Source organism: Coenobita brevimanus, chromosome 52 (genome assembly GCF_032717465.1).
Source record: "Coenobita brevimanus isolate Jiangsu-jjx chromosome 52, ASM3271746v2, whole genome shotgun sequence".
Lineage (NCBI taxonomy): Eukaryota > Metazoa > Arthropoda > Malacostraca > Decapoda > Coenobitidae > Coenobita > Coenobita brevimanus.
The window spans coordinates 9,924,159-9,951,455 of record NC_137005.1 but is presented as its reverse complement, the minus strand read 5'-3'; the positions used below and the strand labels follow the sequence as shown (position 1 = coordinate 9,951,455).

Below are 27,297 nucleotides of genomic sequence, written 5' to 3'. Positions count from 1 at the left end.
CCTAGCCACTTCCATCGTGAGAATCTAACATATTCATCGATCGGCTGCACTCCCGTTATTTCTCTAATTCTACTATTTGGTATCCTTTCCCACCACTTAACTCCTAATATTCTTCTAAGTGCTTTATTTTCAAACACCAAGAATTTATTTTCCATAGTCACTGTGCTGTACCAAGACTCGTGTCCATAAATTAAGATACTCCTAACCATTACCTTATAAAGTTTGATTTTTGTATGAACAGAAAAATTGTTATTATTCCAAATATTTTTAAGCATTCCCATTGCCTGATTAGCCTTCTTTAACCTTTCCTCGAATTCAAAGTTCAAAGAACCATCCTTGGCTAAATAAGTACCTAAATATTTAAACCTATCAACTTGCTTTACAACCATACCTCCAATAACACATTCCTGCGCATTTTCCATGTTCATATTGATTATTTCAGTTTTTCCACAATTAATAACCAAACCCACCTTGCGACCTTCACTCACCAAACAGTCCAACACTCTCTGCATCTCTTCTGGCCCATCACAAATCAAAACTATATCATCTGCATAATCTAAATCCAAAAGTTTCCTGTTCTCTCCCCAAAGTATACCTGCACCGGTTTCTGTTCCAACACGTTTCATAATGTAATCAATGACCAATATAAATAATAAAGGCGATAGAACACCACCTTGAATTACTCCGGACTTGACTTCAAACGAATCACTCAGACAACCATCAACCATCACTTTACAAAATGTGTCCCCATGCATGTTCATAATGACCCTCACAAACTCCTCTGGTATTCCATAATGTCTCATGATCTTCCCCATAGTCTCTCTCGAAACACTATCAAAAGCCTTTTCAAAATCAACAAAACAAAGACTTAACGGTACTCTCATTTCATTAACTTGCTGCATCAAATGCCTAACTATAAAGATATGATCATTGCAACCACGTCCCTTTCTAAAACCAGCCTGTTCATCCCTCAGAATACCCTCAACCACTGGCTCCAACCTATTTAACAACACTCTACTGAAAACTTTCAAAGCTATCGGTGACAAAGAGATTCCCCTCCAATTACCACATTCACTCAGGTCTCCCTTCTTGAATTTTAACAATTACACCATTCTTCCAAACTGATGGTAGTAACCCCGTCACCCATATCTTATTGAATAGCTTGGTCAAGATCATTATTAATCTATCCCCCTCCACTTTAAACATTTCCGGAAATAAACCATCCTCCCCTGGTGCCTTGTTATTCTTTAACTGTTTTACTGCTTTCTCCACTTCTGCAAGCCTCAACTCTCCTGTTTCTATATTTAAATCTTCCTGAGCAGACGGTATATCCTCTTCTGGTGGTATTGGTCTATTAAGAACTGTCTCAAAATGCTCTTTCCATCTATTTTTAATATCTCCATCTTTGGTCAATAAATTTCCTTCCCTGTCTCTAACTGGTATTTCTTTGCGTTTACCTGCATTACCACTCAGTTCTCTAATCGATTCATATGCTATTCTTTGACTCTGTCCATCATTTTTGTTTATTAAGATTTCAGTCTCTGCAACCTTTTCATCCACACATCTTCTTTTATCTCTCCTAGCTAACCTTCTTACTTCTGAATTCAAACTCCAGTATGCAGCTCTTGCTAATTCAATCTCTCGTTCATCAACGCATTGCATCTCACTCCTCAATTTAGCCTCACCTCTCCTTTTTATCATATCCCACGTTTCCTCTGATATCCATTTCTTTCTCCTGAATCTATGTCTCCTTCCAATCGTACATTCAGCAGTCTCATGCAAAACTTTGTTCACATCCTCCCACATCTCATCTACACTTCTCCCCCTCTTCCAACGTTTCCAACACCAAAAACCTATTTCTGCATTCTAATCTGAATTCCTCCTTTTCTTCTCCTTCCCTTCTAAGCTTAACAATATCGTATCTGCCAACACCAGATTTTTCCTTCTTCTGATTTTTAAGTTTAAACCTTATTTTTGCAATGCTGAGTTGATGGTCACTACCAATATCCGCTCCCCGTTTAACATGAACATCTAGCAGAGAACTTCTATGCCTCCTACTGATAGCGATGTGATCAATCTGATTTTTATATTTTCCACACGGCGACACCCAAGTTGTCTTGTGTATATTGCAATGCTGAAAGAGTGTGCCCCCGATGACTAAGTCATTTGCTAGACAGAAGCTTCCAAACCTCACTCCGTTTTCACTCATCCTACTACCAACTCCCATCTTACCCATACATGCCTCAAATCCCTCATTTGAGCAGCCCATTACTGCATTAAAATCTCCAACGCAGATCAAAACATCATGTCTAGGTACCCTTCCTACTCCTTCTTGCAACTTTTCATAAAATGTGTCTTTCCTTTCATCGAGTGCATCATTAGTAGGTGCATAACACACAAACAGACTGATGTTGCCATGATTTGATTTAAACCGTGCGTATAACAATCGCTCATCTATAGGATCCCACTCACATAATGCCTTATTTGCCTTACAACCCAGTAACAATCCTACTCCCTGATAATGCATTCCGTCCTGTCGGCCAGATATCAATAAACGTATACCATCCTCCAAATCCAACTTATCAACTCCAGTTAATCTAGTTTCTGTCAGAGCACAAATATCAAGTCCATAATTTTGAAAAACCTTCACTAACTCATCGATTTTACCGTCACGATTTAGCGTTCTCACATTCCAGTTACCAATTTTAATTGTATTTTTTGCATTGACAAAAGAATTAGATTGTAATTGAGGCAACCGTGAGATTCTTAGCACCCCCTGCCCATTTAAGGGCTGCACGGGACTGGGGGCCATTATTGTTCTTTCAGAGTCCATCAAGGTTTCTTTGGCTAACTTCCTGAACACCTCGCCATTGTGTTGCAGTCGCAGTAGGCAGCTAACTTGCCTGATTGCCCACACCCGAAAGACCCAGCTATGCTGTAGCCAGTCACGTGCCGGCATGCTTCCCAGCCATTTCACTCTCAAGGAGTTCCTCTGCCTGTATATATATATATATATATATATATATAAAATCATCATCATCATCATCCTGACCTCCTTTCCCACCCTAGGACAGGGTAAGGAGTAGCAATGTCCAGACAGCCCAAATCTGCCCAATCCAATGGGCCACACTTCCATTAACTCATCATTCAAGCCCCCGGAATCCTGGCTTAATGGATACGCCAAAAACGTTCACCATGTTCTGTAGCTTCACAAAAACGTATCCAATAGAGTTAATGTGGACGCTGTGACATCAAAAATGGGTGCCAAATCCCTGATCATGCACTTCTTCTCACAACATTCATCCGGCCAGCTCAGTCTCTAGTCAGTTCCCTAGCCTAACCGACTTCCACACCTCTCTTCTTCACACACTCATCCACGACATCTCTCCATCTTCTCTTTGGCCTACCTCGCCCCCTCTCTCCTTCAAATTCACTCAGATATACATTTTTCACCACTCTATTGTTATCCATTCTCTCCACATGACCATACTATCTCAGTACACTCTCTTCAACTCTGGTGTCCACAAACTTCCTCTCGCCACACTTTCATAAATCACATTACAGTAAGCTCACCCAAAATACGTTCTCACCGAACGAGCTCGCAATTATACGCTGTTAGTGCTGGGATACGTATAAGACCACGTAAGATTAAAGAACTATTATGAAAACTATAAATTTACGCAAGAGCGGCCTTTGAAAGGCCAAATCCTTGAACCTCAGCACATCGAGCATGGTATGTTTTGATCACGTGATCATGTGATTCGCTGTACTGCTCTTCCACAGTACTGTAGTTGTAAGTTAAATATTTACATTAGTGTTCTGGTAAGTTTATGTACAAGTTAAAGTACCATTAAATAACGTTAAAGCAAGAAATAGTCTTATAACTAGCAGTAGCAGTAGTAGTAGTTGTTCCCTAGGCAGTCTGGCCGAGCAGTCCCGAGCCCCTTAGGAAGGCCATGGCCGAGACTGGGCTTGCCCACAAAGCTCTCAAAGAATGTATGTTGTGTTGTTGGCGTAGGTGATTGTGTGCAATGCAGGGTTCCATAATGTGCTTAATAGTATGGGGTGCTGTGTTGCATTATGGACAGGCATCAGCGACAGAGTCATCCAGCCTCTTCTGGTAGCTTAACCCCTACACCGCGGGCTTGTTTACCAATGACTTGCGTGTCCCGCGGGGTTATTTGGGCTCCGACAGACTCTCAAAAAATATTTGCCAAAAATCAGTTATTAGTCCTAGAATAATAAAATTACATATGCTTATGGCACATACCTTCAGCTTTCTCCTGGAATGATTGTTGAGCCTTCGTCGGTTACCGTAGGACTTGTGGAGACCTCTGAAGTAGGGTAACGAAATCTCCACTTTACACTTCCCGACAACCCGTAATATGATTACCACAGCCAGATACAAACACTATAAACACTATTCTACAATTTTCAAGTAGTTTGGGATCCATACTAAAAAAAAAAAAAAACTGTGAAAGCAATGTAAATTACGAGCGCGTCTGATCGTCGCACTGGCACTAGTTCGCTCTTGGTACTCTGTCATTTATTATTCATAGAACCCCTCACACTTTATATTTCTATTACTATATAACACTTATATATATCTACAGTCTTTATCCATAAGTTTCCTTCAGTAGTATTAGTTTATTGTCACTGTAGGGATTCAATTTCTTTCAGTAAAATACGTAGCATTCACTTTCTCGTCCTGTATACTGGCATTGAGAGTGAGTGTCACTTTCATCTTCACTCTCATAACTCATAGCATTCAGACATGCTAGAGTGAAACTTTCACTTTCATTACTCCTAGGGTATATAATCGTATTCTTATAATACTACTCATTTACATTTCTATTTACGTTCTCTATTTTATTTACGTTATTTACATTTCTATTTTATTTACACTGTGTTATGCACTGTCACTTGAAATAACTTATAAAACTATTTTCCATTGTTCACGTATATTTACATTCATTACTTTCACTTGCTGGTTACACATTATTTACACATTATTTACAATTCCACTTGCACTGTTTTACTCAATAGAAAGATCGTAGTCACTCTTTTATCAATTGTCAGCCCTTTACCTCTTTCCACACGAGGTTTAGTAGGGGGTAAAGGTCACAGGGCCATTTGCATGGGGATGAAAAAGGGCCTTGAAGTCAGCAAGAAGAAACATACGTACCCTTGCTTCGGAAGATGAGAGTAAACTGATAACGGAGGGCCAGGGTGGAGGCCTGCTTAGGGGTTATTCAGAGTTACCAATATTAGTTCTTGAAACAGCTAAGTCTAGCACTGAAATGATTGGCAGGAAATCTAGACAATACATTATAAATTTGGTAGTTCCAGGTGAATGTAAATATCACTTAGGCTTCTCCCTTCCCTCCTTACATGTATATTTATTACAAAAATAGATTAGAGGCCTACTTAGAATATATATATTCAGAGCTACCAATGTTAGATCTTGAAACAGCTTTGTCTAGCACTGAAATAATTGGCAGGAAATCTAGACAATACATTATATATTAGGTAGTTCCAGGTAAATGTAAATATGACTTAGGCTTCTCCCTTCCCTCCTTACATGTATATTTATTACGAAAATAGATTATACGGTATATTTCAAGGGGAAAAAAACAGCGAAAATTAGCGAACGAGTGCACGTGAGGTGTTGTCAGGTGATAATTAGCCAATTCCAGGTGTATGGCACTCTCACTTACCTTATTTCTTTCTTGTATATATTATTTGGTATAAGAATAGGACATAGGGCTTATTTCAATGGATGAAATCAGTGAAAAATTCCAGGGAAGATTTACTTAGCGTAGCTCGGCCGGGCAGGTGAGAGGATAGGGTAATGGAGGGGGGGTAGGGAGGGGAGTCAAGAACAGGGAGAAATGGCTAAATTGTCAACAATGGATGGGAGTACAGATGAGATTAGGAGTGCTGACTAGTGTTGGACATTGGCAGTACTGATAGATGATACAAGCCCCCACTTGGAAGCCCGGGTGAATTAAAAATAACACAGAATCACAAAAGCGACGCCCTGCGGTATGATCCCTTGCTCCCAAGCGTCACGAAAGTGACGCCCCGCGGTTAAGGGGTTAAGAGGGCTGGATGGTCCCCACATCTCAGCCTGACCAGAGGTACCCTGTCCTCACGAGAGAGATAGGATTAAGAAGAGTGGATGGCAGGAGGCAGTGCATGCAGCTGTGTGTTGTCTTTAAGTGACTTAATGGAGTGGCGAGTGATCTAAGTGTGGATATGCTTCTGGAAGCTGGTCTGAGCTGGGCGAGGGGGATGAGATGACAGTATTTGTGTATGGTATCGTGTGCTGGGTGTTGTTTTGATGTTCCTTGGTGTGGGTGGATGTGCTGCCATGTAATGTAGTGGATGTTGTGGGTTTGTGGAGGCTGCAGAAAGAAAATGGGTGCCTCTCATGTCTAGATGATCCATGACTTTGAGGACTTTGGTTTCTTGATGTAGGTGGTCTGTGGGTGTAGTAGCTGTGCAGCCTGTGATTATTTTTAGGGCCTTGTTCTGTATGGTCTGTAGAGTGTTGTAGTGTGTTTTGGTGGGGTTAGAAGCCCAGGCAGGGCTTGCACAATTCATCACTGTATGACCGCCTGGGAACACCAGATGCTGTTGGCATCCCTACGTCAAGTGGGGTTGGTGGAGGATTAGTGCCCCTCCCTGTAAAACAATTAACTCTAAGCCCTTGGCCACCCTGTCTGGGATACATGGCGTCTGGCAATGAATGAATGAATGAAAAACGTATGTATTGTTTGTATACTGTGGTGGTGGTTTCTTTGTTGTGCCTGAATGTTATATGGGCAAGTGACCTCAAAGCATTGAGTCTTGGTGTTATTTTATTTTTAATGTTTGTGATGTGTTGTTTAAATGACACTGATGTATTGTATGTTACACCAAGGATTTTCGGTGTGTGTGTGTGTGTGTGTGTGTGTGTGTGTGTGTGTGTGTGTGTGTGTGTGTGTGTGTGTGTGGTAAGGGTGTGTTGTTTATGGTGAGGTGTGGGATGTGACTGTGTTCTGCTGTCCAGTTTGTGAGAAGGGTCACTAGATTTGGCTGGGGCTATTTTGAGCCTGTTTGTGATGAACCATTCGTGTAATGTGTTGAGGTAAGGCTGAATGATGTGTGCAGCTGTTTCTGCGTTTTGGTGCGTACATGCAAGTGTTATATCATCTGCATAGGAAGCTCTGTGTATCTGTGGTGTGTGGCGTGTGGGTATGTTGTGCATGTATAGGTTAAAGAGTGTAGGAGACAAGACAGATCCTTGGGGGACGCCGTTTGTGAAGTTTCTGATGTTAGAAGACTGACCGGCAAATGTTACGTGTGCACATCTGCCTGCTAAGTAGTTTGCCAGCCATCTTTTTGTGTTATTGTGCATATTTGTGTTGAGTATTTTGTTTGTGAGGTTGTGGCGGGGGATGGCATCAAAAGCTTTACTAATGTCTGGTGTGATTAGGAGTGTTCTGTGTGGTGGCCTAGCTGAATTTATGCCATCGAAAACTCTCTGTGTAAGGTCTGTAAGAAGGGTGTTTGTGGAGTGTAGCGGCCTAAAGCCATGTTGTGGCTGGGCTAGGGAATGTGAGGTGTGACTAGTTGTAGTATCAGTCGTTCAGTGACTTTAGAGGGGTTGCAGAGGAGTGTGATGGGGCGGTGTGAGGAGGGTAACATGGGGTCTTTGTTGGGTTTAGGGATGGTGATGATAATGCCATGCTTCCAGATGTTGGGTATTCTGTTCTGTGAATAGCTGTAGTTTGATATGTTGGTGAGTGCTTGTATGCCTTATGGTCCAAGGTTTTTAAGGTGAATGTTGCTTATGTTGTCTGGTCCACAGGCAGATGAGTGCTTGAGGCTGTTAATGATGAACTTCGTCTGGTTGTAAGTGAAAGGTGCGTAGTCTGGGTCTGTGGGGAAATGTCTCTTACGTCAGATGATTCGTCGGTCTTCGGGATGGGGGTTCAGATGGCTGACTTGTGAAAAGTGATTGATGAAAGTGTTTGCTTGTTGTCTGTTTGAAGGCATGGTGTCTATTGTTGTGATGGCAGCGTGTGATTGTGTGGTGTTGCTGTTGGAAAGTGTGATGCTGTTTAGTGTTTCATAGAGTCTGTTGATGTTTGTTTTGTGGTCAAGTGTTTGGAGGTAATTTTTCCAGTCAAGTGTTTGCTGTTCTGATATTTTATTGTTTATTTGAGTGTTGAGTTCTTGTATTTGTTGTACGGTGTCTTGTGTATGGGATGTTGGGGAGTGTCGCAGTGTGTCCCGTTGTCTGATGAGGCCTTGAATTTCTGATGTGAAGTTGGGGTTGTGTCTTTTTCTGTTGCCTCTAGGGATGTGTCTTTTGTCTGTGTTTTGTATAATTGTATTGAAAGTGTGCACAGCTGTGCTGATGTTTGTGATGGGTGTACTGTTTAGTTTCAAAATGTTCTGTTTCAGTTACAAAGGCCTCCCAGTTGGCTCTCTTATAATTAGTGCATGTGTGTTTGTGGCCAGCTGGGGTGATTCTGGTTTTAGTAGTGATGATGATTGGAAGGCGATCAGAACCTAGGGTTTTGACCACTCTCCATGATGTAGTGGGGGCGAGGTTTGGCGAGCAGAAGGTGATGTCTCGAGATGATGGGAGGAAGAGGGCTTGGTGAGGGATATGGGTATGTTGGACCTGGAGCGGTGGCTTCTTCATCGTGGGTCTACCACCCAGAGGCTGTCGAAGAGAAGAGGAGGACAGCATGGGGGTCAAACCACCGAAACCCTCCCCGGCCCCTCGTGGGGCTCGAGTACCTGGGAATGGCTTCGGTCGCCCGGGCAAGTACCACATATTATAACCAGTTTACCTGATAGGCATCGGAATATTGCCTTTTTTAAAACCAAATTTTGGCGCCTGGTGGTTTAGTGGGTAATTATTGTGCTCTAATCAGATTGAGCCGGTGAAGCTTTATTTCCAAGGGGTGATTGGGGTTTATTGCTCACGTAATACCACTCAGGGATGAGTGAGGTTGGTCACTCTCATCTTAAATGTCAGGACCAACTGCCTAGCCCCGGGCTTCTACGCTCCTCATGGGACAACATAGGATAGGATGATGGATGAATTTATTTGTTCGGTAAAGATTTGCTGCACTGATTTTCCACAATACTGTATTTGTAAGTTCAATATTTACTGTTCTGGTATGTAAGTTAAAGCACTTAAATAGTGTTAAAGCATTAAATAAAGCCTTGTAACCAGTTAACCTGATTTATATGATTACCCATGATCGGCAGGTTCCGAGACAATTCTCTGTCAAGTCAATTCGCCTTCAGACAATTATCCGTCAACACATAGATGATTCCAAATCCAGACAATTCGCACAATGAACGATTCCCCGTCATTCTATAAATATACTAATTTCGCCTTTGAATTATATTCTAGCATCATCCACAGCTGTCTTCATTAATGATGGCAAATTGTCTTGTTATTGTTGTGATAGCGAATTGACTTGACGACGAATTGTCCCGAAAGCAGTCGGCATCGGAATGTTGCCTTGTGTTTATGTATTTGTGTGTTGAAGTTTTGCTGTGCAGTACTGTATTTGTAAGTTATAACTTTACATAAACCTTCTAACCACTGTTATCTGCCATTGGTAATCAATGGCAGATAACAGCAAAACACCACATTTAGGGGGTATAAGGAACAAAATAAGGAGTAGTTAATGAATGCGCCACAGTTGGAACCAAACCCTCACATTAAGGGCGAGCTTGCTGTATTTCGTATCCTATCCACCCTCTGTACTCCACATACATTCTTCAGCAGTCCCATCTCCACTGCTCTTACTCCTGACTTTTCATTTTCATGCCACTCCATAGTCCCACAACCACATGTTAAAGTTGGCACTAACATTCCTTCATGTAAGCCTCGTTCAGCTGCACCACTCAAGCCACTGTCTCTTATCAAGGCCTTCATTGCACCAGCTACTAGTCTTCCTTGTGTCACTCTACTTTCCACATTTTCCTCTCTTTTCTATCACTGTACCCAGGTATTTGAACTCTCTCACCAATTCCAGTCTCTCTCCATTCACTGTAACATCGCACTAGGAGTCACCTTCTCTCTCAATAACCATCACTTACTCTTTTCTACATTTATTCTCAAGGCACGACGCTCACAGACATCAGCAAAACTCTGCACCAGCCTACCAAGTTCTTGTCCGGTATTTGCAAGCAGTACTGCATCATCAGTATACAACAAATTTGAGATATTCCATCCATCACCATTCATTACAAATGACATCCCCCTCTCCATTACTTGTGTTTTTACTTCTCTCATCACCCTATTCACATAGATACTGAATAACCATGGGGATGCCACACAACCTTGTCACATGCCCACACCGACCGTGAACCATTCACTTAGATGCCCATTTAACTCTTACAGATGCATCACTACCATCATAAAAACTCTTGATGGCACCTAGCAGCTTAGCATCTACACTGTACATAAGCATAACCTTCCACAATCCTTCTCTGTCTACCATGTCATATGCTTCCATTCATTCATCATTCAAGCTTTCAGAATCCTAGCTCTATCTGATATGCCAAAACCTTTAAGCACACTCTGTAGATTCACATAAACATATCAGGTAGAGTCAATCTGAACTCTGTTAAGTTAAAAGGGGGTGCCACATCCTTGATCATGCACTTTTTCTCACTTGATCATGCACTTTTTCTCACAACATTAATCCAGCCAGCTCGACCTCGTCAGTTCCTTAGCCTCACCAATTTCCATAACTCTCTTCCCCACATATCCACCAAATCCTTCTACCTTCTCCTTGGCCTACCTCGCCTCCTTCAAATTTGCTCAGAAATACCTTCTTCACCACTCTGTTGTTATCCATTCTCTCCGCACGACCATACCATCTCAGTACACTCTCTTAGATTCTGGTGTCCACAGACTTCCTCACTCCACAGCTTTCACGAATCACATTATTTCGTATCCTATCCAATCTCTGTACTCCACATACATTCCGCAGCAGTCCCATCTCCATTGCTCTGTGCTTTTGATTTTTATGCCACACCTTGATCTCCCATCCATATGTTAAAGTTGGCACTAACACTCCTTCATGTAAGCCTTGTGCAGCTGCAACACTCAAGCTTCTGTTTGTGATCAAGGCACCAGCTACTTCCCTTCATTGTGTCACTCTGCTTTTCACTTCTTTTCTATCACTATAACCAGTTATTTGAACTCTCTCACCAATTCCAGTCTCTCTGCATTCACTGTAACATCACACTGGGAGTCACCTTCTCTCTCAATTTATAGTTTTCTACATTTACTCTTAAGGCATATTGTTCACATACATCAGCAAAACTCAGCACTAGTCTACCAAGCTCTTGTGTGGTATTTGCATCATCAGCATACAACAAATTTGAGATTCTACATCCATCACCATTCATTACCAATCCCATCCCTCTCTCCATTATTACTGTTTTTACTTGTCTCATCACCCCATCCATATATATATTGAACAAACATGGGCACATCACACAACCTTGTCGCATGCCCACACTGAATGTGAACCATTCACTTAGATGCCAGTTAGTCACTACACATGCCTCACTACCATCATAAAATCTTTATATATTGTGTGTTTGTGTAAGGTAAAAGGACTACAACTAGAGCATATTGTGAAATGGGCCACATAATCATTCACTAATCATCCAAGTGTTCAAATTCTTGGCTCCAACTCATGGGCAAACCCCATCAAATTTATTTTCTGTATATTTATTTTTCACATTGGATTCACCAACAACTGTGAGAAACAGTTATTCTTACAGCTAACAAGTTAATAGGAGGGTGTAACCCTTTGTCAGGCGTATCTGCATACATGTTTCATCATACAACTGCATCACTATACCCTTCCCATAGCTAAGCAGACCTAATATTAATTGTACTGTATGGCCAATTTCAGGTTAGGTCCTGTGGTATTAAACAACATGAATTTTAATCTATTTCAGGTTAAGTCCTGTGGTATTCAACAACATGAATTTTAATATGTTAAACATTCTCTGACTGGCTACAGTTGGCTACATTACAATTCAGTAAAGCAACCATATCATGTACAATTACAATGTTACAACAGTGAATGTACAAACAGTGCACAACCATATATCTCCCTGATGCTGCACATGCAAGAACTGGGTTTTATACTAAGTAGGTTATGTAATTTTTAGAACTTCCAAAATCTATCAAATATTAATTCAATCTTCTTTTGTCCCATCAGGAGCATAATGGCCTGGGACATGGCTACTTGCTCTCCCAGCAACTATGGCAAGGGTGGCTAGCATTGCTCACCTCTGAGTAGCATTATGTAGGCAATGAATCCCATCTATCCCTCTGATGTAAATCCTTACCTGGACATCTCTAATCTGCTCCCAAGGCATAGGCATGTTTTCCAGCAGCTTAAGGACAGCATGAGGCATGAATTTGAGGGCCCCAAGGTACACCCGTTTATCATGGCGGTATTTGCGACTTGACATGTCCCCATGGTCTCGAATGATCTTTCTTATATGTTCAGGTGGCATCTCCTCTTTCTGAACATCAACAAACCCGAACTTTCTCTTCTCTGCATACTTCTTGTTATGGAGCTGCTGCCATCTGGTAAATGAAAGGTTAGCATCTGTAAAGACTATCATTGCCATATTATTCATATCAGTGCATTTACCAATCATTTATCATCATTAACCCTTTGAGATTCTGATGATTATTTCAATCGTCATTTCAAATCCAACCTCAGGCATTCCGATGATGCTTTTCATCGTCATTTTAAGAAACTTTTGTAAAATATTCACCATAAATCGCATTTACACATCATTGCAAAAAGGCTCGAGCATGATGTCACGGAATGGTTGCTCTACGCATGGCGGTACTGCACAGCTGGACAGACTCATGGCTTTGTTTCTTTATAACTTTATTCTTGGTGAATATTTTTCTACAGCAAGGTATAAAATTTTTTGTTTTTGCCTAACTTCAACTTATCACTGACTTTTTATTTTCTTTGTTTTCCTTTTATGAATATATTATGATAAAGTACAACTATTCAGCTTCAAAATAACACCACAACCAGCATCCTATCATAAAAAGTGTATTTACACTGACCAATCAAAGAAAAACAATGCCAAAAGAATATGCGGCCAAGACTAAAATAAAATTGCACATCTTTTTCCTTTTGCTTTACTGCATAATGAAATGCAAAAATTATCACAATCTATATATAACTGTAAAGGTATTTTATTGTATTTTTGCATGGGTTAAACCACATTTACATATCTTTACTTGTTATTTTTTACCCAATACATGTACTGTACTTTTCTATGGCAAGGTATAAAATTTTTGCTTCTTGCCTAACTTCAACTCATCATTTAGACATTTTATTTTCTTTGGCTGAGGGTTAGTGCCCCTCCCCGGAAAACAACTATGGTCGTACCATTCTTAACTGGCGGTTTGGGTGGTGCATGAACCTCTGTACGGTGTTGCCACGTTTTCCATACTCGCAATGCCTCTCTCTCTCTCTCTCTCTCTCTCTCTCTCTCTCTCTCTCTCTCTCCTGGGTGGAGATGTGCATCACCCTAGGGAATTTTGTTTCTTTTATTTGTCTTATAAACTTGTGCTTTCATTTCTTTATTTTGTTTTTATTATATCTAATTATGTTTTAAAATATTATTGTTTTACATATGGCGCCAGATGACCTCGTTGTTGTGGAGCCATGATTTGTTTTCATTCAATCACTCTCTCCCTCCTTCGTTCCCTCCCTTCCTCCATCTCTCACTCAGCTGCACTCAACACTGTCCCTGGTCCGCCCCCCCCCCCTCTCTTTCGTGTGTGGTATTTGAGGATACATTTTGGTTATTTTCTTGTACTTTATAATGTACATAATGTAAATTTGACTTTATTTCCACACCACCCAAGAGGTAAAAGTTTTGGCATGTTTTTTTTTTTTTAAGAGGCGTCCCCAAACAGGCCTATTCCTCTATTCCTCACAGATGACCAGGTCGGACTGGGTGTGTGTGAGTGTTGCCGCTCAAGGGGGTTTAATGTATACTGTATATATTTTTTAATAAGAAGTTGGCATATTTTTGCTTATATTCCTGCACATGATCTTATAATCATAACTGTGACATTATTACCAACCCCAGAAATACGGTAACAGCCAATAAAAGTGACTACTTTTTTTTAAAGCAACACTGTAAAATAATTATGCCACGTTTCTGTATTACCGTATAAATATTTTACACATAATAAGTTTACTGTTCTTTCATATAGTGTATTAAAATATACATGTTACCATTTTATTCTTATGTGTTTATCTTATTGTGATGCCTATTACATATATCAGAGCCGTTCACATAGCGGGTATGGAACACGTGGCAACACTGTACAGAGGTTTGTGCCCCACCCAAACCGCCACTTAAGAATGGTACCACCATAACTAAAAAGACAAACAATATGCCTCGGACAAGGACTGACCAAAAGATGACGACCAAGGACCGGACAAAGGACATGGTAATCGGAATGTGGAATGTAAGGGGAGCGAATGATGACGTGAAAGAGAGAGAGATTGTCCAGGTGCTTGAGTGTGCGAAAGTTGATGTATGCGGGATAACTGAAACGAAATGGAGAGGTGAGAGTGTGAGAGAATGGGAGTATGGATGGGGTATATGTGCAGGAGTAGGTGAGAATGACAGGGCACAAGAAGGAATATGTATAGTTGTGAGTAAAAGATGGAAGAAGAGCATAAGAGAGTATGGATCAGTTGGGTCAAGGATTGTGTGGGTAAGATTGAAAGTTGGATTACAAATGTGGGCGATTGTGTGTGTGTATGAGCCAATGCAAGATCGTGAAAGCAGAGTGAGAGAAGAGTTCTGGACAAATGTGGAAGTGTGCATGGAAAAGTTTGGAAGGAACGAGAGAGTGTTTTTGATTGGTGATATGAATGGTAAAGTAGGGAATGTGAAGGTGGATGGAATAGTTGGTAAGTGGGGTGTGCCTGCTGAGATAGATGAGAATGGGAGTGCGTTAGTGGACATTTGTGCTGGGAGGGGGTTGGTAATAGCCAATACCCTCTTCAGGCACAAAATGATCCACAGGTATACATGGCGAGTGATGAGAAGGGTGGGTGGTGAACTGAATGAAAGGAAGGCAATGATTGATTATGTGTGTGTGGATGAAAGGATGCGAAAATGTGTAATGGATGCAAGAGCTTACAGAGGTTGGGGGAGTAGACTTTCTGACCACTACTTGGTGGCGGCCAGAATCAAGGTCCAATTAGGATGGAGAAATAGAAGAAGGGAAGGACGGGAAGGAGGAGTATTTGTAAGGAGAGTGGAAAGGTTGCAAGAGAATGAGAAAAAGGCAGAGTATAAGAGAGAAGTGAAGGAACGATTGGGCAAATATGAATTGGAGCAGATGGGGGACGTGGAACGTGTGTGCAGGATATTAACAGAAGAATATGTGCAGCATGTGATGTGGTGTGTGGGATGAAGAGAAGATGGAGGGGTGTGTAAGGAACAGCATGGTAGAATGAAGAGGTTAGACAGGCTGTGGCACAAAAGAAGAAAGCATACACTGAATGGATGAGAAATAGGGGCATGGAAGAAGTTGAGTGGCGGAAGAGAGAGTTATATGTAGAAAGAAAGAGAGTGGTGAAAAGATTAGTAAGAGAGAGTATGAAAAGCACGGATGAGGAATTTGGAAGGAACTTGAGTGTAAAGTGGAGGGACTGTAAGAAAATGTTCTGGAAAGAGGTGAAAAGAGTAAGACAGGGTGGAAGTGAAGTTAGCAGGGGAGTGAAAGATAAAAATTATAGATTACTAGTGGCGAAGGGAGAAAAAGTGAGCAGATGGAGAGAACACTTTAAGAAACTGTTGAACATAGAGGAAGCGAGTATAAGTGGCTGGGGAATGGCTGGGAGAAGGAGAGTGGTGAGAAGACAGGAAGAAATCAGTAGGATAGAAGTTGTGGAAGCAATGAGGAAAGTTAAATTGGGGAAAGCCCCAGGAATTGATGGAGTGTGTGGTGAAATGCTGAAGTATGGGGGAGATATAGTAGTAGAATGGATGTGGAAAATGTGCAGATTGGCCTGGGAGGAAGGTAGAGTCCCGGAGGATTGGAAGTCAGGTATAATTATTCCCTTGTACAAAGAAAAAGGAGAAAAAGACATGTGTGGTAATCATAGAGGCATCTGTCTCCTTAGTATAATAGGAAAAGTGTATGGCAGGATACTTATTGACAGAGTTAGAGAAAGAACAGAGAAATTAGTTGGAGAAAAACAGGGAGGCTTTAGGAAGGGAAGAGGTTGTGTAGATCAGATATTCATTCTTAGATCTTTAGTGGAAAAGTTTCTAGAGAAGGGAAAGAAGTTGTATGCGGCTTTCATGGATTTGGAGAAAGCATATGACAGGGTGGATAGACAAGGATTGTGGAAAGTATTAAGAATATATGAAGTAGATGGGAAGTTGCTGAATGTTGTGAAAAGTATGTATGATGGTGCTAAGGCTGCAGTGCATGTGGATGGTGAACTGAGTGAATTTTTTTCTTTGACAGTTGGGTTGAAACAGGGATGTGTCATGTCTCCACTGTTGTTCAATCTGTTCATGGATGTGGTAATAAAAGAGGTACAAGGTAGGCCAGTGGATGTTGGAGTGGCCTTGATGAGAGAGGGTAGTGTTTGGAAACTCCCTGTGCTGTTGTTTGCAGATGATACTGTGTTGTTGGGTGAAGACGAAGGAGAGCTGCAAGGCTTGGTGGATGAGTTTGGGAGAGTGTGTAAGAAACGGAATCTAATGGTAACTGTAGGGAAGAGTAAAGTGATGGTCTTTGACAGAGGTGAAGTCAGTTAATGTACAGCGAGGTTGGATGGTTAAGAATTGGAAAATGTGAGTATGTTTAAGTACTTGGGTAGTGTGATGAGTAAGGATGGAGGTTTGAAGGGTGAAGTGCTTGAAAGGGTACAGCAGGGAAGAAAGGTTGCTGGTTCCTTGAAATCAGTGATAAGAAGCAGGGAAGTGAGCATGGAAGTGAAAAAGTTACTAAATGACAGTATTGTGATACCAACTCTAACGTATGGAAGTGAAGCTTGGACGTTGCTGGAAGGCCACAAGTCAAGAGTGAGAGCAGTGGAAATGGGTTATTTAAGAGTAGCCTGTGGAGTCACATGGAGAGACAGGCTGACAAATGAGGATATAAAGGAGTGTTGTGGTGTGGATGTGATAGGAAGCGTTAGGAGGAATACACTGAGGTGGTTTGGCCATGTGGAGAGGATGGAGGGTGAAAGACTGATGAAGAGAGTGTATGTTAGTAAGGTGGAGGGGGGAAGAGGGAGGGGGAGGCCAAGGATGAGATGGAGGGATGGGGTGGAGAGGTACCGGTATATGAGAGAGGGGGGTGTGAGATGGGAGCGGGGCAGTGAAATGGTGGGGGACAGGGCGACATGGAGGCAATTTGTTTGTGGCCACCCCGAATGGGATTGAGGCGTCTGGCAATAGATAGATTTTGTTCTACTTTTTTTAACATACTGCAATAAAGTACAACTATTCAGCTTTAAAATGACACCAAAACTAACATTCTATCATGAAAAGTGTATTTACACAGAATGATCAAAATAAAATATTGAGCCGCGAAGTTGTGGGTCAGCGTGAGTGGCTGACTCTAGCACAGTTATAATCTGCCTGGCCCAGAAACCTGATAGGGTTAATTGCTTCATGCTATACAGCAACTAAAATATTCAAAAGTCTTCAGTGCTAGATGACTAATTAATATGTATCACAAAATCTTTATTACTAATCCACCAACAACCAATACACATTCAAATTACTGGTATATGTTTACATAGAGCATTATTTTGTATTGTACTGTCAACATACCTGCGAGCTTTCTCCTGCATTTTTTCAAGGGAAACATTCTCTACAGGTGGTGGACCTGCTTGTGGGCGTGGTATAGCCTGTGCCTGAGCGGTGTGTGCTTGAGCCTGAGCCTGGAAGTGTGCATGCATCTGTGCATGGGCAGCCTGGGCCTGGGCTGCAGCTAGCTGGGCTTGCTGCTGTGCCATATAAGCCCATGGGCTCCCAGGTATCAAGTATGGTGGTAGTGCCATCGTTCTCCTCTGCAAAAAAAAAAAAGAAAAAATTATATATATATATATATATATACACACACACAGTATACACAACCTGGCCACACTATGGGGTGGTACTACAACTCTGCGGCCAGTTGTGTTAGGAAGAATACTGCCATCGTATTCCCTGTGTGTCATAAAAGGCGACTAAAAGGGGCGGGGTGAGGGGACTAGGGACCCCCTCCTCTGTTTTTTAGTTCCTAAAAAGAGACAGGCCAGAGAAAGGAATGGGGGATGGAGTTATCCCCGTACCCTGAAGATTGGGTCTATGAATGTGCGTGGATGTAGTACGATTGAGGCTAAAAGGAAGGAGATTGGGAGAATGTTTGTGAGAAGAAAGTTGGATGTGTTAGCTTTGAGTGAAACGCAGATGAAAGGGAAGGGGGAGTCTATGTTTGGAAGTGTGAATGGAAGATTGTCAGGTGTTGATAGAGGAAGGGCAAGAGAAGGTGTGGCCTTGTTAGTGAGTCCGGAAGTACAGCAATGTGTGACTGAATGGAAGGAGGTGTCATCGAGACTGATGTGGGTGAAAGTGAAATTTAAACGTGAGTTGTGGGTGTTTGTGAGTGCATATGGGCCTGGTAGTGAAAGGGATGAACAAGAGAGGGAGTCTTTCTGGAATGATGTTGATGAGTGTCTGCAGAGTTTTGGAGCGAATGTGAATGTGGTAATGATGGGAGATCTGAATGCTAGAGTGGGAAATGTAGCAGTTGAAGGCGTAGTTGGTATGCATGGTGTGCCTGGAAGAAATGAAAATGGGGAGCAAATGATAGCGATGTGTGTTGAGCGAGAGATGGTGATTGGGAATATCCTGTTTGAGAAGAATGATATTTATAAGTATACATGGGTGAGACAGGAGGGTGGAAGGGTTGTTGATAGAGCTTTGATGGACTATGTGGTTGTGTCTAGGAATGTAATAGGAAGATTGTTGGATGTGAGAGTTCTGAGAGGGGAGGGTGGAGGTATGTCTGACCACTACCTGGTGGAGGGAAAGTTAAGAGTAGGTAAGAGATGGGTGAGCTAGGAGGGTTAGGTGTGGCAGGGAGGTTTTGAAAGTGAGTGAGTTGGATAAAAGAGAGAAAAAGATAGAGTATCAGGAGAAATTGAAAGATGAGTGGAACGCAGTGAAAGATCGGGAAAATGGCAGCGTGGAGGAGGATTGGCAGTTGTTTAAGAGTGCTGTGGTGGGGCATGCAGAAGAGGTGCGTTGTGGTGTAAGAAAAGGAAGTGAATGGTGGTGTGAGGAAGTAAGTATGGCTGTGGCTGAGAAGAGATGTGCATATGAAGTGTGGCTGCAGAGGAAGGATGAGATGTCATATGAAAGGTATAAGGAAAAGAGGAATAGAGCGAGAAGGGCTGTGCGTGATGCTAAAGTGGCAGCAGATGAGAGGTGGGGTAGGCGGCTGACAGAGAATTTTCAACAGAATAAGAAAATGTTTTGGAAGGAGGTGAAAAGGGTGCGAAAGGGAGAGTCTGGGAAGGAAGAACGAGTAAAAGCAGAGGATGGAAGGATGTTAATTGAGATGGATGCAGTAAGGAAGAGATGGGCAGAATATTTTGAAAGATTGTTAAATGCAGAGGAGGACAGGGTGGCTGAGATACTGGCGGATGGAAGGGTGCAAGGAATAAATGTGTTGGGAGAGTTGAATGATTCTTTGATCACGAAGGAGGAAGTGGAGAAGGCAGTAAAGGAGATGAAAATAGGGAAAGCTGCAGCTATGGATGGGTGTGCTGTGGAATGCCTGAAGGGTGGTGGAGTGACTATTGTTGACTGGTTAGTAACACTGTTGAATGTGTGCTTTGAGAAAGGTATGGTGCCAACTGACTGGGCAAGTGCTTGTGTGGTCCCGCTGTATAAAGGCAAGGGTGATAAGTATGAATGTACTACCTTTAGGGGTATAAGTCTGTTGAGTGTTGTAGGTAAGGTGTATGGTAGAGTGTTAATTATGAGAGTTAGAGAGGGTACAGAGGGAGTGATTGGTGATGAGCAGTGTGGCTTTAGGAGAGGGAGGGGATGAGTTGATCAGGTGTTTGTTGTGAGACAAGTGTGTGAAAAGTATTTAGCGAAAGGCAAGGATGTGTTTTGGGCATTTATGGATTTAGAGAAAGCGTATGATAGAATTGATAGGAAGGCTTTGTGGACTGTTTTAAGATTGTATGGACTTGATGGTAGGTTACTAAAAGGGGTGAAAAGTTTTTATGTAAATAGTAGAGCGTGTGTAAGAGTGGGAAATGCTGTGAGTGATTGGTTTCCCGTGAGAGTTGGGCTCCGACAGGGATGTGTGATGTCGCCTTGGTTGTTTAATATTTACATGGATGGTGTTGTAAGGGAGGTGAATGCAAGAGTTTTAGGTGGAGGTCTGAGTCTGGTGAATGTTGATGGTGGAGAGTGGAATCTGAAGCAGCTGCTGTTTGCAGATGATACTGCACTGGTGACTGATTCAGAGGAGAGATTGAGACAGTTGGTAGAGGAGTTTGGAAGGGAGTGTGAAAGGAGGAAATTGAAAGTAAATGAGAATAAGAGTAAAGTGATGAAGTGTATGAGGTTGATAGATGGTAGGGGGATGAATATAGTTTTGAATGGTGAGATGCTTGAGGAAGTATATTGTTTAAATATCTAGGGTCACATGTTGCTGTGGATGGAAGAATAGATGCAGAAGTGAAGCGTAGAATAAATGAAGTAGGAAAGGTGCTGGGAGGAATGAAAAAAGTGTTTAGATGTCATTTGCTTAGAATGGATGTAAAGAGAAGGCTGTATGAGGGTGTTGTGGTACCGACTGCATTATATGGGGCTGAAACATGGAATATGGGTGTAGCAGAGAGGAAAAGTTTGAATGTAATGGAGATGAGGTGTCTGAGGAGTATGTGTGGAGTGACGCGTATGGATCGGGTGCGAAATGATGAAGTGAGAAGGAGAACTGGAGTTGTTCGGAAGATGGCTGGTAGAGTTGAGCAGAGGGTGTTGCGATGGTTTGGGCATATGGAGAGAATGGATAATGAGTGATTGGTGAAAAAGATAACTAGATCTGATGTGAGAGGTGTAAGGGTTAGAGGAAGACCACGAATAGGATGGATGGACAGTGTGAAGAGAGCGGTGGATGAGAGAGGGATGTCTGTTGAGCAAGGAAGAGTGGCTGTGCGTGACAGAAATAAATGGAGAGAAATTGTGAATGAATAAGTGATGATGCAACCCTGAGGGGATATTCTCCAGCATTTGGTCTGATCAGCTAGTCAGGTCAGGTGCGGGTAAGGGGATGGATCTGTTATGATGTGGCAGGGGTAAACCAGTTCTGCTGTTGGGCCCTGCTGCGGATGTTACTCATCTCAACAGTTACTTCAACAAACAAGGGATGATGCTATGGCACACCTAATGTCTGACTTGGCTCGTATCTCTGACTGGGGTAAAAATAATATGGTTGTTTTTAATGCATCTAAGACTCATTTCTTACACCTATCAACCCGACAAAATCTTCCACAGGTATACCCACTAATGTTTAATAATATTCAGCTTAATCCTGCATCATCCTTGAACATGCTTGAGGTTTCATTTACTCGGGACTTATCTTGGAAAGATCATATTACATCTCTTGTAAAATCTGCTTCCAAGAGATTGGGTGTGCTAAGCCGACTCTGCTCTTTCTTTACCCCTGCACAATTGTTGACTCTATACAGGGGTTTTATCCGCCCCTGTGTGGAGTACAACTCTCATGTGTGGGGAGACTCCCCACATACAGCTCTTCCCAACAGGGTGGAGTCAAAGGCTTTTCATCTCATTAACTCTCCTCCTCTTACTGACTCCCTTCAACCTCTGTCTCTTCGCCGCACTGTTGCATCTTTATCTCTTTTCTATCGCTACTTTAATGGTCACTGCTCCTCTGAACTGTCTGCTTGCATTCCTCCATCTCTATGACGGGCGCGTAGCACCCGTTTGGCAGCAAACTCTCATCCCTTTTCTGTCCAACTCTCTAATGCGAGAGTTAACCGTTACTCCCAGTCTTTCATTCATGCAACGGGTCAGCTCTGGAACTGTCTCCCTCTGTCTGTATTTCCTGCTGCCTATGATCTCCAGTCTTTCAAACGCAGTGTGTCCAGGCATCTCAAAATGATCGGATCTTGAATTTGGCTCTCTATTGTATTTTGTTTTTCTCTTGGAGGGAACTGTTACTGTGGGCTCATGGCCTTTGGTTCCTTCTTTCTCGCATTAAAAAAAAAAAAAAAGTTGACCCTTGTGCGGTGTGGTGCGGTGAGGATCTGTCCGTTCTCCCCTTTGGGGCTAAGATGCGAATGAATGTGTTTGAATGGATGAGTAAATGGGAAGTGTGTCGTCCTGTCTCGGCTACCTCCCTTTCCTTGGAGGAAGCAGCCTAGGTATATAGATAGATATAAATATATATATATATATATATATATATATATATATATATATATATATACCGCATATACTGTATCGTTTCGTTTCATTTTTTAAAGGCTCCAACATGCTTGCAAGCGTCGGCCTTGGTCACCTAGTGTCCGCTCCCCATGCTGCACGATCCATTGCAGCCTCCCTGTTCAGTCCCTTAACCCTGAGGTCACACTTAATGACCTCGTCCCATGTCTTTCTCGGTCTACCCCTCGTAACCCCATCCCCAATATTAACACTTCTAACCTTCCTCACCCAATTATCATCCCCCATCCTCTCCACATGTCCAAACCATCTCAATCTACCTCTCCTCATCACAACACCAATACACTCCAGTCCCAACCTACCTCTCAACTCTTCCATCGAGAACCCAGCCCCCCCAGACCTTGGACGCATGGATGCACGACACACCCACCTAATCATTGTCATTTCTGTACATCTGAGCTGGTGAATATCCTCCTCCTTCACTGCCCAGGTCTCACTACCATACAGCATTACACTCCTAACACATGCTGCATACAAAGACCCCTTAGCACTTAGGGAGAGTCCTCCCATTGTCAGGAGAGGCAAGAGCTCCCTGAACTTCTTCCAACCACTTCTCACCCTAGCCACAGAGCTAGCTCCAGCCCCACCTCCAGCACACAACATGTCTCACAAATAACAAAACTCTTCCACACACTCAAGAGATTCACCAGCATGTTCAATTCTTTCACGTCTGACAATCTCCACCTGCTCTCCCCGACACGCCATACACATAAAATCAGCATTATCTCGCAGTCTACCTCTGATACCACTACATCTCTTATGCACCCATTTATCACAAACACCGTACAAGATGGAAATACATACTTCCCATGCCCTTGTGGCAAACTGCACATGGCCACTTTCCCTCGTCTCTGACAGTACCGCCACCAACCCTAGATATCATCACTTTTGTTTTATCTGCATTTACCCTTAAGCCCTTGTGCCCCATACCATCTCTCCACTTCCTAAACCTTTCCTCCACCTCCCTTTCGTTCTCTGCAATCAACACCAAATCATCAGCATACAACAACTCCCATGGGAGTCCGTTTCTAAAGTCACATGAAAGGGCTTCAAGTACCATGATAAACAACATGGGACTCAAAACTGACCCCTGATGCACACCAACATTCACGGAAAACCCACCACTCAAATCTCCATTCACTCTTACCTGGGTGTGAGCACCCACATACATAGACATAACCACCCTAACTAGCCACTCCTCTAAGCCAAGCTTTCTCATTGCCCACTTCACCACCTCTCTAGGGACTCTGTCAAAGGCCTTTTCCAAATCAACAAAAAAACAAAATAAAGATCCCTTCTTCTCCCAATATATTTTTCCTGAAGCTGTTGAAAAATAAATATGGCATCAGTGGTCCCCCTACCTGGCATAAACCCAAACTGCATCTTATCAATATTCACTCTTTCTCTAATCATACCTTCTAAAACTCTCTCCATTACTTTCATTATCTGATCTAAAAGCTTTATACCTCTATAATTTCCTCTTTCCAGGGCATCACCCTTCCCTTTATACACATTTGCAGTTACACTCTTCACCCAATCATCTGGGACAACACACTCATAAATAATCCTATTTATCAGGTCAGTGACTAACTTCACCCCTACATCGCCTGAGGCCTTTAACATTTCGGCAGTCAACCCAGACACACCTGCTGCCTTCCTCACCTTCATCCTGCCTATTGCCTCACTCATAGTAGCAGCATCAATCAAAGGCCAAGGGCCAGACTCTGGAGCTGCTGGCTCCAAACCTTCTCTGTCCCAGTCAAACTCCTCATTCAACAACCGGTTATAATGTTCTCTCCATGCATCTTTAATATCCTCACTGTTCACCACTACCCTTCCTTCATCATTCTTCACACACTGCTCACCTATAATATCCCAATTATCCCTCTTCACCTGACCTGCCACCCTATATATCATATTTTTCCTTTCCCCATGATTTAGGTTATCAAATAATAGTCTCTGGGACTCAGACTTTGCCCTGTATACCTCTCTTCTAGCCCTACGCTTGGCAGCCAAATATTCCTCTTTGCTACCACCCTTCTTCCATTCCCGGAAAAGCCTTCTTTTCTCCTTAACTGCAGCTTCTACACCCTCATCCCACCACCAAGTTACTTTATGTCTTGGTGGTCCTTTTGTCCAGCCACATGTTACATCAGTAACTCTCAAGAAATTGTTCTTGAGGGCTCTGTAATGTTCATTAACACCTCTCTCTACAGCTCCCTGTTCAGCCACCACTCTCCTCAACTCGCTATAGAAGGCATCCCTTACTACTGTACTTGGTTTTTCAGCTTCCATATTTTCCTCCTAGTTACATAAGTCCTCTTTTTCATCACTTGTTCTTTAAGCACCATATCACAAATCAGTAGTTCGTGCTGCTGTATATACAGTATATATATACATCTGTCTATCTATCTATCTATTGCCAGACGCCTCAATCCCGTTTGGGGTGGCCACAAACAAATCGCCTCCAAGTCACCCTGTCCCCTGCCATTTCACTGCCCTGCTCCCAACTCACACCCCCCTCTCTCATATACCTCTCCACCCCATCCCTCCATCTCATCCTCGGCCTCCCCCTCCCTCTTCCCCCCTCCACCTCACTCACATACACTCTCTTCGTCAGTCTTTCATCTTCCATCCTCTCCACATGGCCAAACCACTTAGGACCTACCCAAGATATTAAAAAACACAGAAATCAGTGTTTGGAAATTCCCTGTACTGTTGTATGCAGATGATACTGTGTTGTTAAGTGAAGACAAAGGGGAGCTGCAAGGCTTGGTGGACGAGTTTGGGAGAGTGTGTAGGAAACGGAATCTAAAGGTGAATGTAGGGAAGAGTAAAGTGGTGGTCTTCGAGAGAAGTAAAGTCAGTGAACGTATAGTGAGGCTGGATGGGGAGGAAATGGAAAATGTGAGTATGTTTAAGTACATGGGTAGTGTGATGAGTAAGGATGGAAGTTTGGAGGGTGAAGTGCTTGAAAGGTTACAACAAGGATGAAAGGTTGCTGGTTCCTTGAAAGCAGTGATAATTAACAGGGAAGTGAGCATGGAAGTGAAAAAGTTACATGATAGTATTGTGATACCAACTCTAACGTATGGAAGCGAAGCTTGGACCTTGTTGGAGGGACACAAGTCGAGTGATAGCAGTATGAGTTATATGAGAGAAGCATGTGGAGTCACATGGAGAGAAAGAATGACAAATGAGAATGTGAAGTAGTGTTGTGGTGTGGAAGTGATAGGAAGTGTTAGGAGAAACACACTGAGGTGGTTTGGCCATGTGGAGAGGATGGAGAGTGAGAGACTGGCGAGGAGAGTGTATGTGAGTGAGGTGGAAGGGGAGAGGGGGAGGGGGGGGCTAAGGATGAGATGGAGGGATGGAGTGGAGAGGTATATGAGGGAAGGGGGTGTGAGCTGTAAGCAGGGCAGTGAAATGGTAGGGGACAGGGCGACATGGTGATCTGTTTGTGGCCACCCTGTATGACAGTAAGGCATCTGGCAATAGGCAGTTAGATTGATTACTACCTTCTTTCTGCTTACTGGTACCTAACTCAGCTAATTTCATCATGACTCAACCCACTCCCTCCTCCAATCATTAGGAGCATATTAAGGGTGGAACTGGTCTAAAATCCATTCTCACGAGCATCAAGTAAGTCCAGAAAACTCTGACTGGTCTAAAAAGGCCTCACGAAAGAGCAGTTCAAGTAAAACTGTTAAGTGTACGGTACAATCAAAGAATTCTGAGACATGGAGACTCCCAATATGGCCTGAAGCATCGTAGAAAAAAAAAAAGTAAACTTCCTTAGCAAATTTACAGCCTGAAGTACTTAAAACAATATTTACCCGATTCACTTGTCACTGTACAATGCATGGATCTGTGAGAATGCTTTACAACCATTCTTTCCCCGTTGACACATTATTTTCGTTCTGTTTCATATTGGATAATTCCTCAAAATCCAACGCAGTGTTTGCCCGTTTGCTATGCTTATGCCAGGTTTATGAAAACACGAGATACCTTTTACTGAAGCATTCAAAGATCACAAATTGACGTCAGTGGCGGCCACAACAGCATTGCTGTTGTCTGGGTTCAGGGCATCAGAAATTGGCATCTGTAGCTTGTTCAACCACATGGACAAACCAGTGTGAGTAATGCTTGTTGCTGACACGACAAATGGCAAGCGATTTGCAAATTCGTCTTTCTTCAGTATAAGAATCACATATAACGCATCCACCTTCGATACTATGTTTACAAGATGGTCGACGCTCGTACGTTCACTGTTGCACACGGTAAGAAATCCACATACAGTATTTGAGGTTTTATCAATATAGATTTTTTTAGTAATTTTATTGTTATTTACTTTTAAAAACTAAAGCAATATAAATAACATAGGATATATTACAGGAGAGCTCCCATTACCAAATGAAAATTTTTTCACTGATTCTTTCAAAACTGACATCCAGGGTCTGCAGGAATATCATTCATATTATTAAAGATTGTGTAATTCATTCATGACACCCAAATTCTGCAAATATGCGTTAATGATGATCATAGTGCGGATATGCATTTCCAACGGCGCCTCTTGATCTTCGCGACTGATTCAATTTCCTCATCTGATATATACTTTATTTTGGCTTTCTACATTACTCATTGGAAAATTTCCCATCATATCTGTTTCATTTTCAACGTACTGTTGTTGTAACCCTC

At 42.4% G+C, this 27,297-nt stretch overlaps 1 protein-coding gene across 1 annotated transcript in view; it reads right to left on the bottom strand.

Moving 5' to 3' along the window:
- Prp8 (pre-mRNA processing factor 8) overlaps nt 1-26,816 on the bottom strand; it is a 100,156-nt gene extending 73,340 nt beyond the window's left edge. The window contains exons 1-3 of the mRNA XM_080272985.1: nt 26,608-26,816; nt 17,902-18,140; nt 12,394-12,637 (exon numbers count right to left, since the gene is read on the bottom strand). Coding sequence (XP_080129111.1) covers nt 12,394-12,637; nt 17,902-18,131 — 474 coding nt within the window. The 5' untranslated portion in view covers nt 18,132-18,140; nt 26,608-26,816. The remainder of the gene's footprint in view (nt 1-12,393; nt 12,638-17,901; nt 18,141-26,607) is intronic.
- Nucleotides 26,817-27,297: the final 481 nt, after the last annotated feature.